Source organism: Catharus ustulatus, chromosome 29 (genome assembly GCF_009819885.2).
Source record: "Catharus ustulatus isolate bCatUst1 chromosome 29, bCatUst1.pri.v2, whole genome shotgun sequence".
In the NCBI taxonomy this organism is placed as follows: Eukaryota; Metazoa; Chordata; class Aves; order Passeriformes; family Turdidae; genus Catharus; species Catharus ustulatus.
This window is the reverse complement of record NC_046249.1, coordinates 3,631,534-3,647,246: the sequence shown is the minus strand read 5'-3', so window position 1 is coordinate 3,647,246 and position 15,713 is coordinate 3,631,534. Positions and strand designations below refer to the sequence as shown.

The 15,713-nt window shown below is 51.2% G+C and overlaps 1 protein-coding gene across 4 annotated transcripts; it reads right to left on the bottom strand.

The window, feature by feature from the left end:
- Positions 1-2,858: 2,858 nt before the first annotated feature.
- Positions 2,859-15,562, bottom strand: MIER2 (MIER family member 2). 4 transcript variants are annotated; one of them, XM_033082263.1, is made up of 13 exons: positions 15,051-15,562; positions 11,849-11,936; positions 11,180-11,328; positions 10,581-10,706; positions 9,838-9,961; positions 9,047-9,156; positions 8,360-8,429; positions 7,411-7,577; positions 6,883-6,964; positions 6,697-6,791; positions 5,786-5,913; positions 4,622-4,758; positions 2,859-3,996 (listed from the first exon to the last, which is right to left on the bottom strand). In XM_033082263.1, exons 1-13 carry the CDS (start codon positions 15,078-15,080, stop codon positions 3,521-3,523), a joined length of 1,782 nt encoding a protein of 593 aa, XP_032938154.1. In that variant the 5' UTR covers positions 15,081-15,562; the 3' UTR covers positions 2,859-3,520. The 4 variants fall into 4 exon arrangements, with proteins under 4 accessions (XP_032938154.1, XP_032938156.1, XP_032938155.1 ...); XM_033082265.1 differs by having other exon boundaries at positions 5,810-5,913; XM_033082264.1 differs by having other exon boundaries at positions 7,411-7,562.
- Between the last annotated feature and the right edge of the window lie 151 nt (positions 15,563-15,713).

Here is a 15,713-nt window from a genome sequence, read left to right as displayed (position 1 = left end):
GACTTTTCCCCACGGGGGCCCGAGGCTGCGGGCGGTGCCGCCCGGGACCGGCCCAGCCCGGCCCAGCCCGGGGGTGTCGCGGGCGGAACGCGGGGTCCCGGGGGGGGCTCCGGGCGCGGTCCCGGGGGGCGCGGGCGGGTCCCGGTGCGGCGCTGTGTCGCCCTCTGCCGTCCGAGCGCCGCAGCTGCAGCCGGGGGCGGGGGGCGGCGGAGTCCGGCCCGGAGCCTCCCCGGGGGCTGCAGAACCCGGCCCGGAGCCTCCACGGGGGCTGCAGAACCCGGTCCGGAGCCTCCCCGGGGGCTGCAGAGCCCGGTCTGGACCCTTCCCGGAGAGCTCACAGGGGCTGCAGAACCCGGTCCGGAGCCTCCCCGGGGGCTGCAGAACCCGGTCCGGAGCCTCCTCGGGAGCCCGGGAGGTGTGGAATGAGGCCCGGAGCCTCCCCCGGGATCTCACAGGGGATGCAGAATCCGGCCCGGACCCTTCCCGGGAACGCGGAGGTTGCAGAACCCGGTCCGGAGCCTCCCCGGGGAGCTCACAGGGGATGCAGAATCCGGCCTGGACCCGGCCCTCCCCCTCGGGGTCTGCAGAGCCCGGCCCGGACCCTTCTCGGGAACCCGGGGTGCTGCAGAGCCCGGACGATCTGGTCCTGCTGCTCTCACCGCTTCGGAAACGGTACTCGGGTCACACAGGGCCGAAACCAGCGTTTGGTGTCAAAGGATGGAACCGAGGGGAGGGAGCGTGGGCCCAGCTAAAGGCTTCAAACACACCCGCGGGTCCTGCTCTTTATCAGAGCCTTGAAGAAAGGGGGGAATTCGCTCCCGTCCCTCCTGCCCTGGGCTGTGCCCACCCTCGTACCCACCTCTGGGGGCCTGCACAGCTGGAGCCCTCAGGGACCCAGGACAAGCAGCCAGAGGCACAAGAAGAAGAGAATTTAAGGAGTCTGTGATGGAACAGAGAGGCTATGGTGGGGAAACACAATGCAGATGCAGCAGGAACGCTCCTCTTGCCTCCAGAAGCTTTTTCTGGTTGAAGTTTGGAGGCGCCCCTGCCTCTCAACACCACAGGCTGCCAGGGTTTTAGAGGACTTGGGGCACCTGTAAAAGGAACAAACAGCTTCCTTCACCTGCAACGCTGGAAGGGAAAAACTCTGCATCTCCTCCTAGGCTGGGATGGCATCCGTGGCACAGGGAATTCTGCCCTGCCTGGAGGAGAGCACTTGTGGAGGGCAGGAGAGGATTAGGGACCCCCTACTCTTCTTGCTTCACCATGATAATACACTGTACTGTTGCATTTTGGCCTTCAAAAAGAAGACAGACTTCAGGCTCACTTTCAAATTAGGTTTTTAATTAAATAAATAACGGCGAGGGGTCTTCAAGGCAGTGTCACTTCACAGTGTAGGGCTGGGGGACAAGGGAGAAAAGAGTCCAGCATTGGGAGTGGCTCAAAGTGAATGTGCTTTGTAAGAAGGAAAAAAAAAACCCAACAAAAAACAGAACCAAACCTTCTCTCCCAGTGACTCCTCCTCCCTGTCCCAGCCTTTTTCACCCCTCTCCCTCAAAGTTATGTGGAAAACGCGCTGCACTCATGTTGAAAGACCCCATGCAAATCTGTAAACAACACTGAAGGACATAAAGAGATTTCTGCCTCAGCCAGCTCCCCTCTCCTTTCATTAGGGCTTGAAATAAACCAAAAATAAAAAATGGTTTCAGGAAAACTAAGAATGTTCTCAGCCAATGGAGGAGATGCCAAGGCCTGGCCCTCCCTGGGAGGGCTGCCTGTGCTCTCACCCTGCCTCCTCTTCTCCCTTCAGCCAAGGAACTTCCTCTCACCCCCAGAAAAGGGGAATCACAGCCTGGGCAGTTCCACTATGGAGCGGGCACTCATGTTTGCTTTCTGTTCCCAGCAGCAACTGGAGGGGAGGCCTCTGCCCAGCACAAAGCCACACCAGGTGAAGGCAGCTGCACAAACCTGGGGCTCAGCACCTCCCAGCACAGACCTGGGCACTGAAGCAAACCCCTACCAAAGCACACAAACCAGATCTGGAGCTTAGGAGATGAGACAAGGTCTAATTCTGACATCCCATGGGGCTGTTTGATGCAGCTGCAGGGCTGGGCACAACTTCCCAGGGCCAGGTAAAAGGAGGATGCAGGCTCGTGGGTTTAGGTACCTGCCAAATCTACTGGCAGCAGAGCCAAGTGCACAATCACAGCCCCAAGGCCTCTACCAAAGCAAGCAAAAACCCTCAACCCGAGCCCCTTCCCAACTGCAGAACAAAGCTGGAAGAAAGGACTGTCTGCACCAGAGCCTTGCCCAGCAGATGAGTGGAGAGCATTCCCTGCATGGAAAAAGGGGAATGAGAACACATTGAGCCAGTGGCCAATCCCAGACCTGGAACACACCTGGGAAGTGAAGCAGCTTTGGACTCCAGCACACCCAAGGACAGGCTCCCGTGGCTCTGCACAGCACCTGGCACCTCCCTGAACAGGGCAGAAAAGACACACTTTGCTCTCAGAGCAGCCTGTTTCGTGACACAGGGAGGGGCAGGGATGTTTTGCTCCCCATCCACATCCCAGGCTTCACACCCTAGGAGCTAAGCAACCTTCTCCCTCTGCTGACAAATTCTTGGGACAAGCCGGGAAGTTACAGATGTTTTCACCCACATTTTACCCTCTTGCATTGCAGTTCAGTGAAGACCAGGTCATCCCCTGCCAGCAGCAGCACCACAGCTCTGGGCCAGCACCACTATGAGTCTAGAAACTCCTGTTACTCCCCACACAAGTTCTCCCTGGCCCAGCACTGCACAGGAAGGTGAGAAGGACTCGAGTACACACGATGCTGCTGCACACACAGCATCCAAGACTGACACTTCTGCCCAAGGGCTGGGCTGGGCCAGACCATGTCCCACCTGCAGCAGGTGGAGTAAGGAACACGTGGCTGCTGGAGGGGAAAGCAGCTGTGTGCCTGCCTGTCATGACCTGTGGCTGCTGGGAGAAGGACAGGGTGAGTGGCTCCTACAGCAACACACTGCCCTTGGGAGAAGGGCCAAGACTTATCAGCCTCCCTTGGCATTTCCATGCCCATCTCTGCAGGAAACTGCTCTGCAGCCCTCCCAAGCTCTCAGACCCTCAGCCTGTACCCTCACCATGATGGCAACACATTTCTCAAAGCACCTCTGCCCTCACACTGTCCCACTGGGGCCAAGGGACACGTCCCCTGTCCCGAGGCAGGGACTCTCTGAGCGGACTGGCATCACCTGGGGTGACACATGGTCAAACGTAGGAGGGGGGTGATGGACCTCCCCACTCAGGAAAGCCAGCCACCACTTTTTACGATTGTGTCAGGATACACTGGAGCAGAAAGGTGTTTGGTTTCACTGTAGCCTTGGATCAAGGAGGATGGAAAGACGGATTCCGACCAACAGCTCCAAACTGTCCCTACAGGACAGTGGAAGTTCCACAATTTCACTCAGTCAGGTCAAAGTCCTTGCTGGGTCTGTGACAAATTTGTGAACTGGAGACTCTCACTGTGACAGAGGCTCTGACCGAGCCACAGGTGCTGGGCAAGCCTGATGAGCAGTCAGGAAAGTATTTACATCTCCGATGCCAACGAGACCGAAATCTGTGACCGATAAGGACACTTGAGCAGGGGCCACCACTGCCTCAGGGTCTCTGTCCAAATCCACAGGGCCAGCAATTAAAGGTAACCCCTCGTTAATGTCTGCAGGGAGAGTGAAGTCCATGGTTATTGTCTCACCAGAGTTCTGCACTGTCTCCTGCTTCTCTGCCAGTCCTGGTCCTGCGGGTGGCAAAGCAAAGAGCTCTGGCTCAGAGGGGGTGACAGTGTGGCGTGGGCAGGGCACAGGGACAGCGCCCGAGGACGTCTCCTCCGAGGGGTCGAAGGAGCAGTTTGTCTCCGAGGGGGTGCTGCACTCATAACCCTGTCCTGACTCGCTGATGCTGCCCAGGCTGCAGGCCGTGCTCTCCACGCTCAGGGGCTCTGCTCAGGTGGGAAGAGAGAGGGGGACAGAGTAAGGTAAAGAAAGGCACAGTGAGTCCATGATGCTCACACACCCAGGTCAGTCCCACCTAATCCCAACAGTGTTTGTTTGATGGCACAAGTGTTTCTTTATTACAGCAACCAAGAGCCCCCGCCAGCGCGCACCGAGGCAAGATGCCGACAGCAGATGGGAGGCCATCAGTGTTTCTATGGAAATTAAAGGAAACCTCACAGACACGCTGCAAGATAAGCCAAAGCCTAAATCCTATCCCCTCGTGCCAACAACCCCTGGGAGCTGCCCACACAAAGCCTTCATCTGCAGTAGGACAGTGAGGGAATGAACCCATGTTGGGCTCCCTGCAGATGATCTCACAGCCAGCTCTGTGTGAAAGCAGCTTGCACCTGATTTTTGGGGCCTTAACTCAGCCTGTGGAGGAGCTGACTGTGTCACTGTGTCAGCTCACTCAGGTGCCCAGTGAATAATCCTTTTGTTTTGGGAATGACCTAGGCCACCTCTCCAAGCCCAACACAGGAACAACTGTTTTATGGTCACTGTTTGATGGTCAATGCAGAGACTGACAAGACTGACATCAAAACTCCATGGCAGACACACAAAAAAACCTACCTGTGCTTTCAATTGCTATCTGATCTTGACCAAAGTGAGCATCCAGACAGCCAGCTGCAGAGGGAATTGGTGGGGAGCTCCGAGAACGACTCGTGTTTTCCACTTCAACCCCATCCAGGTCATTGTCAGTGAAATCCCTGTGGGGAAAGAGAGAGAGCCTTGCCACCACCTGCCAAGCAGAGAGATGCAGGCAGGAGAAAGGGTGCCTGGGATTAAAACCCATCAACAAATAAAGCAATGAGAGAGTAGAGACATCACTAGAATGAAAGTCCATCCCTCCCTGCTCTGCAGAGCCTGCATTAGACTCTGCCCTGAGGAGGTGATCTCAGGTAACACAGTGTGGCCAAGACCAGCCCACTATAAACCAACATGGGCTCTCCAGCTTCCTAGAGAGCACTGCCCTCAGTTCTGTGAGCCTCAGCCTCTTCCAAAGGGAAATAAATACAGGTCAAACACCCAGGGAACACCCAGTTTCATGGAATGGCTGCGGCGGGTTCTTAGTGTGCCAGCAAAGAGCAAATGATGAGAACATATTTTCCCATCCTGGGAAGATTTAAGATTTCAGGTATTTTCCTGTCTTGCATCAGAATTAGAAAAAAAAATTAATTAAAACCTAAGCCTTCATCTGATGTTTTTAATTGATTCAGCTTCAATATTTCATTTTGACCTATTAAAAGATTTCCGTTTCAACCTTTTTGAAAAGGTGTATTTTGAAAAGTACCTTCTGTAATTAGCATACATTTCAAAGGGAAGAATTTGCCTCAAAGGGAAATTAATTCAGGTTCCAAACCACTAGAAATAAGTACATTTCTGAATTTAAAAAGCTCCCTTCCCAAAACCTCATCAAACTGAGTTCTTTCACTGAAGTCGGCTCTGAATCCCTGTCCCCAGTCTTTTGTGGATGGATTTATCTGAAACAAAACTACTTTCAACACACAGAGAAGGACAAGGAAGTCCACATCCAAGCAAGCAGCTCTTTTATCTTCCCTCCCCACACCAACTCAGTGTTTGTGCTCTGAGAACACCCCGTGCATCCCTCCATCCTCCCACCCGAGAAACCTTCTGGAGAAGAAAGCGCAGTCTGTTAAGCGGAGGTGCTTTGCAGCAGGAATCTTCACTGGGAGGTTAATATTACTAATTTTAGTGTGAGAATATTCCACGCACGTGGCTCCAGGGTGGAGGACGTACTTCTTCCTTCCTAGACGAGTCTGCTGAGTGAAGTAGTCATAGCGCTCTGATTTTTTCCACATGTAGTAATACTCCACACACTCGCCCACCGACCGGGTGCGGACCTGAGGAGAAACACCCCAGTCAGGACACCCACCCCCATCCAGGTGCATCTCCTGGAGCAAGGAGCTATTTTCCCATTTAACCAGCACAGAAAATTAAAAGTGCATTGCAGTGATTTACATGGCTATGGACACATTGCTGCAGAACAGAAGCACGTACTGAGATTTCCGAGGTGGCCAGAGAAAGAACTCCCCACAGCACACAGCTGTTGTCACAGACCCATGTGGGCCACACACACTCGTGCAGGACTTTCCTGCGTTTCCAGCAGCAGCACACTTAGCAGAGAGAGCAAACCTGCATCCATTGTCACTGGCCAGCGTCAACATGCCTACAATTAACCAGTGGTAGAACTGGACTCTCTGGTTCTGCCAACTCCCAGCACAGCAGCATGTCCCGGGGCCCAGCTCTCCCTACAACAGCATCTGCCATTCTAGAGGACCCCAGGGGACTTTACGAAACATCCACATGCTCAACTCACTCATTCACAGAAGTACTGCAAAGGCTGAGAGTTTGGAAAGAACTTTTGAGACTCCAGAAAGGGCTAATCAGTAATTAACTGACATCACTCATGCAGGTCAGTGGTGTTTGTGACTTCTCCCACCTGGAAAATAAGGCAGAGTAGGGCAGTGAACAGCCCATCACCTGCTGGCATGAGTCAACACAAAGCCTGGGATTGGAACTAGGCCATCCTGAACTCCCTGTGTCAGCTGAGGCCCAAAGCACACCTCTGGTGCCCGAGCACCTGCCTCCTTCCCCTGCTCCTGACCTGGGGGGAGCAGCCTTACCTTGTTTGCTTGGATAAGGTGAAAGTTTTTTCCATGGACCCTAAAGCCATGTTCAAAATTTCTACATTCTTCCTCGCTCCAGGCACAAAGCTCATCTGTAGCAGAAAGAAAGAGTTGGAGGAGATGTGCAGAATCTAGAAAGAGCTGCATGTGTCTTGATGAACCCAAATAAGGAGGGGTCCTCACCTCTGATAACCTTCACGTTGAACCGTAACCTCCGCAGTGCCTCTTCTGCATTGAAGTTGCATTTCACCAGCTCGTACAAAGCCTGGGAAACAGAAGGAAATCACTCACAGCATGTACCTGAGCAACACACCACAAACCAGCCTGCTCATGACTCACATTTGTCTCATAAAACTTCTATTTGCCAGGAGCCACCTTGCTGCTAACCCCAGCTTGACCACGAGCAGAGATTACCCCACTTTTTAAGGCACTGGATTACAACCCCTGGGAGTCAACAGATGCAGTTCCACCAGAATCTAACCCGGCTAGCTTGAAGTAAACACAGCTGCTCTGAAATGGCTGATCTGCTGACTTTTCCAGTCTTCCCAAGAGGAGGGTAACCAACCTCTCCAGACCGCAGCTGGGCACACACCCTCACTTATCCATGAGGATCACAGGAGTCTGACCTCATTGTGACCTCTGTAGGGAATGTGGCACTGTTGGGCCAGCACCACCTGGGTCTGTGTGGGCTGCAGGAGGCCCTGAGCTCACCTGCTCGTTGTCCTTGACCACCTCTCCCTCTGGCAGGCTGCCTGCAGACAGCTCGTCCCACTGCCGCTTCACAGCGCGGTACAGGAACTCTTCCACCTCCCTCTCAGGGAGGATGTTTGGGTCCCACAGCAGCTGATCTTCATTCTCATAGGCTAACAGAAAAAGCACTGAAATAAGATAATCAAACAGAGAATTCTGCTGCTTTTTGAGAAGTGGTCTGCATGGACATGCATGGGGGAGACAGAGGAAGGAGGAAATCTTTGACTGCAATTCCAACTCAGCACTAGAGATGACAAACATCTCTCAAGGCATTGCATTTTCCCTCCTGATTTTGGAGGCAGATAAGCTCTTGTATCTCTTTTAGGGCCTTTGGCACAGGCTCAGCTTGATTCCATTGTTTCAGAAAAGTTGGCTGACAAAACTTGCCTTATCATATTCTCAAAGATTGTTGTTTTGATTAATTAATCCTGGCAAATAAAGACCGTTTTAGCTTTCTTATCCAGAAGCTCAGCAAGCTGGCACTCATACTGCACTCATTATTGGACACAATCTGCAAATCAAGGCACCTCTGCCTACTCTGCAGACGTCCCAAAATCAGAAACAGATCACCTCCAGGGAGCACTGAATGACACTAACTCACTACTTAAGGAAGATGTCAGAGAGAATAAATCAAAGCATCCCCAGATGGGTGTTCCTTCTGTTTGGCTACAGCTGAGATCCCCTCCTGCAAACCTGTCACACCAACCCCATCCTCAGTGAACTTCACAGATTCTGTACCTGTGTTCCCAGCCCTATTAACTCAGGCTCATTTCAGCCACTAAATCTGAATGTCAGCACTGAAAGTTGCCCAGCCTGGAGATACAGAGCAGGACTGGTGATCCAGAGCCCATCAAATCCCCCTGCCAGCAGCCCTACACCCAAACCAGGCACAAAGAAGAGGCTCCCTTACCTTTTTGCCTGTGCCTGTTTAAGCGGAGGATGGGAACAATGGCCTGGTACTGAGGTCCAACCATGATCTCCTGAAATCCCACAAGAGAGATGAGAAAATTGAAATGGGAAATGTTCCATGCAGGCTGTACTTCTTGATTTAGGGACTACACCACTACAAGGCTGATCTATTTACTGGTAGCCCCTTCTGTCACTATTATTTCTAGTGAACTCTGACTATTTTATAGTGTAACTAAGAAGATTTACTACCAACCAGATGATACAGTGGGGATCTTCAGCATTTACATAGTTTTAATGTAAAAGATGTATGGCAAGCAGCTAAGGCTGGAAATAAATGCAGAGGTTCTCCTGCAACCTTCACAGCCAGGATGAATTTGGAAGGCTGCTCCTCTCTTTAGAAAGATGGTTCCCCCTCAGTAAATCCCACTGGGAATACTGCACAGCATTTCACCTTTATAGGTCAACAGGCTGCAGATTTAATTTACCAAGGCACAACAGACTTCCCTTATCTGAAGTAGAACATAATTTCAAGATTGTGTTAAAAACCCCTCTTGTAAACTACATCTGCCACTGCCATCCACAAAATGCAAGGCATCAAGAAGCCAGTTGGGGAAATAACATAGTGCTTTGGTGTCATGAATTTTTCAAACTCAGGAGCCCCCCTTCCCAATCCACTTGGGTCATTTACCTTCTTACACTCATTGGATGGGAGGGAATCCACCTCTGAGTCCTCAGCCATGGAGGAAGCACATGGAGATGAACATGGCTCTTTGTCTTCATCAGCAAGGAAGTTGTTTGCTTTGTGGGAAAGGAAAAGATCTGTAGTTACAAATTTTTTATTCTATTTCTTTACATTCCCTCTCCTTCCCTTCATTTTCTGAGCTAAAGTCCCTTTCAGCATGGTCTACAGTGACAACTTACCTGCATTTTAATTTTCTTACTTTACGTAAAAGAATTTGGACACTTGCCACATGGATGGCCAACCTGGGGAGCTCAGACACCTTAACATTGCAAGACAGCAGAAGAATAACATCACCTCATGCTGAGTCCCTGTCACAAATAACATCACTTCATGCTGAGTCCCTGTCACGTGCTTTGGTATCCCACATATTCCAATATTTAGAGACTGCCACAATACATCACTCCACTACTACTACTGAATTTATTCACTTGTAGAGATGTCAGATGAGGTACTGATCTTTCAGACTGCAATTACAGCAGGCAGCAAAACAATTCCCACTCTCCCAGTATTCTGAGTTTCAGCTCAAGACAATTCTCCCCTCATCCCACTGCCTATCAACGCTCTGTCCTGTCCTACCCAAATCCCCGTAACGCCTCTGCTATGCAGACAGTCCCCAGGAGGAAAAGTGGAAAATCTGATGTCAGGAGACTGACAGAATTAAGAGAATCATTCTCACCCTCCCCTGCACATCATATGTAAAAGTGAACAGCAGCTACTTAGGAACTAGTGACACATACAGCCAGGCTGGTTTGGGAATAAGTCCGATGCATCGTGGGACGTGACGGATGGAGTCAGATCGTCAGCTGAAGATTGTGTCTCCTCCTCTTCTTCCCCTGAAAGCAAATCCTTCGCTATTTGTTCCTTTTAACAACAACAAGAAAGCGAAAAATATTTTTAAATTAAAAAAAAAATACACGAGGAGGAGTGAGGCCTAGAGTAAAAGCATTTCTGGCCAACAGTGGCCGCATCCACAGATCTCCTCACCCTCCCACAGCTTGTCCAAAGACAGATTCTCTCTCACACTCCCACAACACCCAGACTATTTTCCCTAGAAGCACTTTAACAAGTGTCATGAGTGGCTTCCTACGGAAGCCAGAGAGTATGAGCAAGCAATCCTTTCTGTAGAGCTCCACTCACAGCAAATATCTCAAAGATCCTGAAAGAGGAAGAATGAAAAAGAAACCCAACCCCCCAAAAAACCCCACCATCTACAGACTTTAGCTAGAACATGGAGGAGCCATGGCTTCAGCTGGGAAGATACACACACCCACACAGATGTGCAAAAACTCTGCATGGAACTTTGGTCACATTTTGAAATGGGTCTCCTTTCTCCCTTTTTCTCTAAACACTTTACACTTGTGTTTCTGCACCCCGTGCTGCTCACTGAGACACCAGAGCTAGCCAGGTCCCTTCCAACCCCTCTGAAATGGGGGAAACCTCAACAACCTGTGCAGACACCCAGGCAGAGAGCTGCTCTCACCTTATCCAGAGTCATATCAGGGAGGTTGGGAGCGATGTCATTGCTCTCGCTGTCCTGCTCCGAGATGGGATCAGATGCCTCATAGCCATACAGTGCGAGCAGCTCCTCAAATGGCATTTCACTGCTCTGAGCAAGAGGAGGACAAAGCTGCATCAGGAAGAGAACAACCAGAAGAGCACCAAACCAGCTGGAACACAGACAGCCAGAGGCTGTCAGGGCAACTCTGCTCAGAGGGCTCTGAGCAGTCTCAGGTGACACTGTCAGGACCCACTGTAACCTGTCCCTCTCAAAGGCATGGAAAAGCCAGGAACTTCCACCCCAAAGCAATATAGTCTAGGGCATTTCAAAAATACATTGATTCTGTATTTCAAACAGGTCAAAGATGCCAGACAGTACAATTGTATTCAAGCAGAGGAAAGGGAGAAGCAAATCCCTGTACCAGTCTTGTGCCTGGCCTGAAGAGACACTCCCTGTCACCAAGAACAGTTTGTGTTCCACTGAGGTCTCTATGGGACCACCCACAGCTCAAGTCAGGGCTTCACACAGCAAACAAGCAAATCCTCCAGATAATTTCCCTTCCCCTCCCCTGCTGCCTTTACCTGAGAGGCACTGAAACTCTTCTCCAGCTCTTCTAAAGATTTCTGCTTCTCCTGAGTATCATCTTCCTCCCTTTCTTCCCTCACACCATAGTTCTGGGAAAGGATCTCTGCCAGGTTCAGTCGATGATCAGCTGAGCCCATTGACACAACTGCAGGGATCAGAAGAAGTTGGACACTAGCACCACCATGGACCAAATCCTGAGATGCAACAAAGCCAGGAACGATCCCTTGTGTGTGTGCAGACATGATAAGCCAGAGGAAGAGATTAGGGAGAACAGAGGGGAACAGAGACCACAACTGGCAGCAGCCACTGCATCAGCACAAAGCCTGGGTCTATGCACATTTGAGTCCCACAGCTGACTGGAAGCTGTATCTGAAGGTTTTCTGAGTATTTGTATCTCAGTCCTCACTGGATTCACAATGTGTGCACACACTGCAGCCTTTCCTTCACCTGGGGGCATTTTTAGGGTAATCATCCCTTACTCAAGAATGGGCAAATGGACACCTGTAGGAGCTTCGGCATCTTTAACCCTTTCCTCCTCTATCAAACAGCACCGGAATCAACCAACAGGCAGGGGAGGTGTTGCAAGGAGAAGGGAAGTGATCACAGTAACTTTGTTTCCTCTGGAAAACAGACCAGCAGACAGAGGGATGTGAGTGCTGAGGTACCTGCTGCGCTCTGAAGGGTGGGCTCTGCAGGACACAGGCCACGGGCTGGGTATGCGACCACCCTCGGGCTCTGCCGGCCAACAGAGGCCTTCAGGAAAAGAGAAAAACATGGCTGAGACAGCTCTCCTTAAAAACACAACACCCTTCCACCCACTTAACCCCACCAGCAAATGTAATTCATGTAAACTCAAAGCAAAAGTTATCCAAACCCCCACAGAACAGTGTTAGGAACTGTTCAAAAGAGCTCATCAAGTGTACTGAACAGTTCTTCCTGGCCTCCTCACCTTCCCCTCAGTCCATGTGTTTCCATTCCATCTATGTCACCTCCAGCACTCCATTCACTACTTATCCCCCCACCAGCTTGAGACCTCAGACCTTCGTGGTTTACACCTTCACTTAAAAGGACCTGGATCCTCAGCTGTTATTCTAAACACACACATTGTGTCTGAGCACAGCGTTTTTAGGGACTGATCCTTCAGAGAGTAACCAGCCACAACACCCTGGCTTCTCCCTGACGCCTCACTGCACCCAGGAGCTCAAGGGCACGAGCAAAGACACAGCTGAGCAGGCAGAGAAGGAGCCTGGCAGGACCACGAGTGTCACAGGCAAGGTGGGAGAGGCTGAGCCAGGCAGAGCTCGAGAACAGGCACCTGCAGGGCGGCATTTGGTGCTCGGTCACAAGTTCAGGCAGCAGCATGGGCTGAGGAAAACAACCCAGACAGAACATCTGCTGCTCCTCAGGCTGCTGTGCATGGAAGTGCTGTTCATCAAGTTCAGCCTAGGCAGGGAGGAAACAGGTAAATAACCAAAGCTTCTGGGTGACTGAGAGCACCTGATTGCAGAAGAAAATCCCAGAGTCAGTCCCCCAGTCCCCAGTGACATCTCTGTAGGACACTCAGCCATCAACAATCTCAGCTCTGCACCATCATTCCTCACTGGCCCAGTTGGAGCCAGGACATTTACACTCTTCCATAGGAGCCTCTTACAGTTTATTTAAGAAAATACAGTATAGCTTCACATTAAAAACTATCTTCTAACAACAAAGCAAATTTTTCACCAAGAAAAGCCACCACAGACTGTGGGCTCTGGGTAAGTGCCTTCAGCTATCAATGTACAAACTGGAAATTCCATAATAAGGAAGGAGATGCCTCCAGTCCATCATCCCCCAAGATACCACCTGAGACCATCCTGCCTCCAGACAGAGCCCTGCACACAAAAAGAGAAGGGAGAAGTTATGGGATGATGAAAGGAGAAGGGGAATGACTCCATTTTGAGGATGTTCACACCAGGAAATGGCTCTGTAAGCTGGGAAAGTGTCAATGTGCCTTTGTTGAGCTTTGCTGGAATGGGACCAAGCACAAAACCCTCTTGGATAAATCCTTCCAAGCAAACAGTGCCTTCATGGAAAGGGTGTGGTCTACCTTTACTCTCTCCAGGTCTTGGACAATCTGCACAACTCACTTTGCTCAGGCAATTGTAGATCAATGACACCTCCTTGCCTGCAGATCAATAAGGTCTCTGAAAACAAAGACTGAAGCTGTTGGCATGGACGGGCTGGCTTGAAAAGGTGTCAAGAATACTTCAGGAACAATGAGATCTCCTATTAGTAACCAGGTGCTGAAAGTAGGAGGATTGGCCACTACAACAGTGCGACAATTCCATAACTTAGCAAGAGTTTAGTTCTCCCAAGCAGTAATGGAGCACCAGAGCAAGTGGGGATGCTGGAGTCACCATGGAATAACCAGCACTGCTGTTGGGGCTGAGGAAACAAGAAACAAGTGACAGAAAAGCAAATGGCCCATTCCATGCCCAAATTTAAACACATGTGGAATGGAACAATCACTCAGATTATTCACAAATCCAGCAGACCACAGAAACAAGAGTCAAAGGAATAGAAGAAAAAGGTAGGCCTGGTTTAAAAATGCAACTGATGACAAAATATTCTTGATTGCCCTGATTACCAATGCCATGGGATGTGGAGTTACTTGGTCTGAAGGTGAGGTAGGTACAGCCTGACACTTCAAATCCAAACATCACACAGGAAATGCAAGAGCATGGCATGCACCAGAAACCCAGGGAACAGTTCAGGGCCAGGGGGTCACTGCTCTTGCTGCTGGTGAGGGATTCCATCACCATCAAAGGTCACAGCAGGGAAATCCAGTTATTCTCACAGTTCCAGTGATGCTGGAAACTGGCTCCTATGCCCATGGGGCATTTAATCTTGGGGGGAAAAAAGAGAGATTTAATTACTTTAATCTCACTTTACCATCCCCAGTACCACTTTCCTCCTGCCAGCTTCTGCAGCTCAAGCATAAGAGTAACTTTCCTCTCAGAAATTACACTGAGGTTGGTCAACTACTCACTCTCATGTTTGTGTTTCTGGGTGACTCCTGAACTCCCTCCTTAGGTGTGGACTCAAGGTTTCGAGCACATAGAATGAAGCTCAGCCATCATTTAGGAAACACGGGCAGAGGCAGAGTCTGAGCTTTCTGCCCTGACAAAGTAATTTTACAGTGTGAGGCCAATTGTGTCTACCCTGAGAAAACCTTCCAGACTAAAACTACTCTTGCAAAAAAGTGAGGAAATTTCCCTTTCTAGTGTTATCCTTCAATAACTAACATAGTTTCCTGAGCCAGTCTAGCACATATTTCAGATTCAGCAAGAAGTCTTACTGCTTCCTCTGCTTGTCCACACTCCTTGGCCACGGGGCCATTTTCCACAAACTCCAGCTGTAGCCAGAGGAAAGCAGCACAGATGGAAACAGATTTGTCCTGCAAGTTATGTCTCTGAAAGCCCAAAGAATGAACAGATAACACAACACACAGATCACCTTCTGCACTGCTCAGGAAGATCAGGGCCCCATCACCCCTGTGCAGCGTCACAGCAGAGATGTTCCACAGTCAAACCTCATCCAAGAGACAATGACAGTTCCTGGATGTCCCCTGGACAGACCTCTCTGAGCCACAGCAGTGCAAGGTGCCAAGACAGCACTCTGGCCCAACAGTGTGCCCAAATAACACTTTGGCACAAGTTAATGCAACAGTCTTGGTGATCCACCAAAGGCCAAAGCATGCTGGATGGGCAAACAGGCCAGGCAGCACCTTCCTCACGCAGAACGCTGAAATACCCTGGAAGAGAAGCCCTGCCCTTGGACAAGATGCTGTCACAGCCAAAGGGGATCCAAGATCCTGCCACAAAGTACCTCGAAGTCTTCCCAGCATCCTTGTTCCATGTTGTGGTCACCATGAGGGTCACGCCATAGAAATGAAGTGTGCGGGTGTCACAACAACCATTACAACAGGTCAAGGATATTTGAGGGACATGGCAAGACTCGATAGGCAATGGCATCACCAGCTCAAAGTGTGTTGGAGCAATGGCAGAAACGTTTCAGCACAAAACACCAAGGCAAACCCGACATGGCAATTGGGGAGGCACTGGGGAGTCCCACCTGGTCCCCCTTGCCTTCCGGCCCCTAGACAAGGTGGTGAGAACCATCCTGGCCACCCAAACCAACCATTCCCGACACATTACCCAGCCCTCTGCCACTCCCAAGATCCTGACCTCCGTGTTCCCCCACTTCTCAGGCCGCCCCTCATTTGAGAACCTCTACGAGCCCCTTCCAACAGCTCCACACCCCTGACCCGGCTCCAGAGACCGCACACCGCTGTCGGGTTCTGCTGGGCCACAGCCCCGGAGCTCCCAGCCCGCTCTTCCCCCGGGCCTTTCCCCCCGCCCGCTCCCCCCGCGGTCCCGCCGCCCCCGGCCCGCAGCCCCTTCCCGCCCCTCTCCGGGCCCCTGCGCCGCGGGTCAGGCCGCGGGGTCCCCGCGCCGGTGCCGCCCGCCCCGGCTGTCCCGCCGGGTCCCG

Excerpts from the sequence above, each read along its gene's own strand:
- MIER2 (XM_033082263.1), bottom strand. The coding sequence starts at position 15,080 with ATGGAACAAGGATGCTGGGAAGACTTCGAG. Across the intron at positions 11,329-11,848 it reads CACCCTTCAGAGCGCAGCAG|TTGTGTCAATGGGCTCAGCT; the intron begins GTACCTCAGCAC and ends TGATCCCTGCAG. Across the intron at positions 3,997-4,621 it reads GATAGCAATTGAAAGCACAG|AGCCCCTGAGCGTGGAGAGC; the intron begins GTAGGTTTTTTT and ends CCACCTGAGCAG.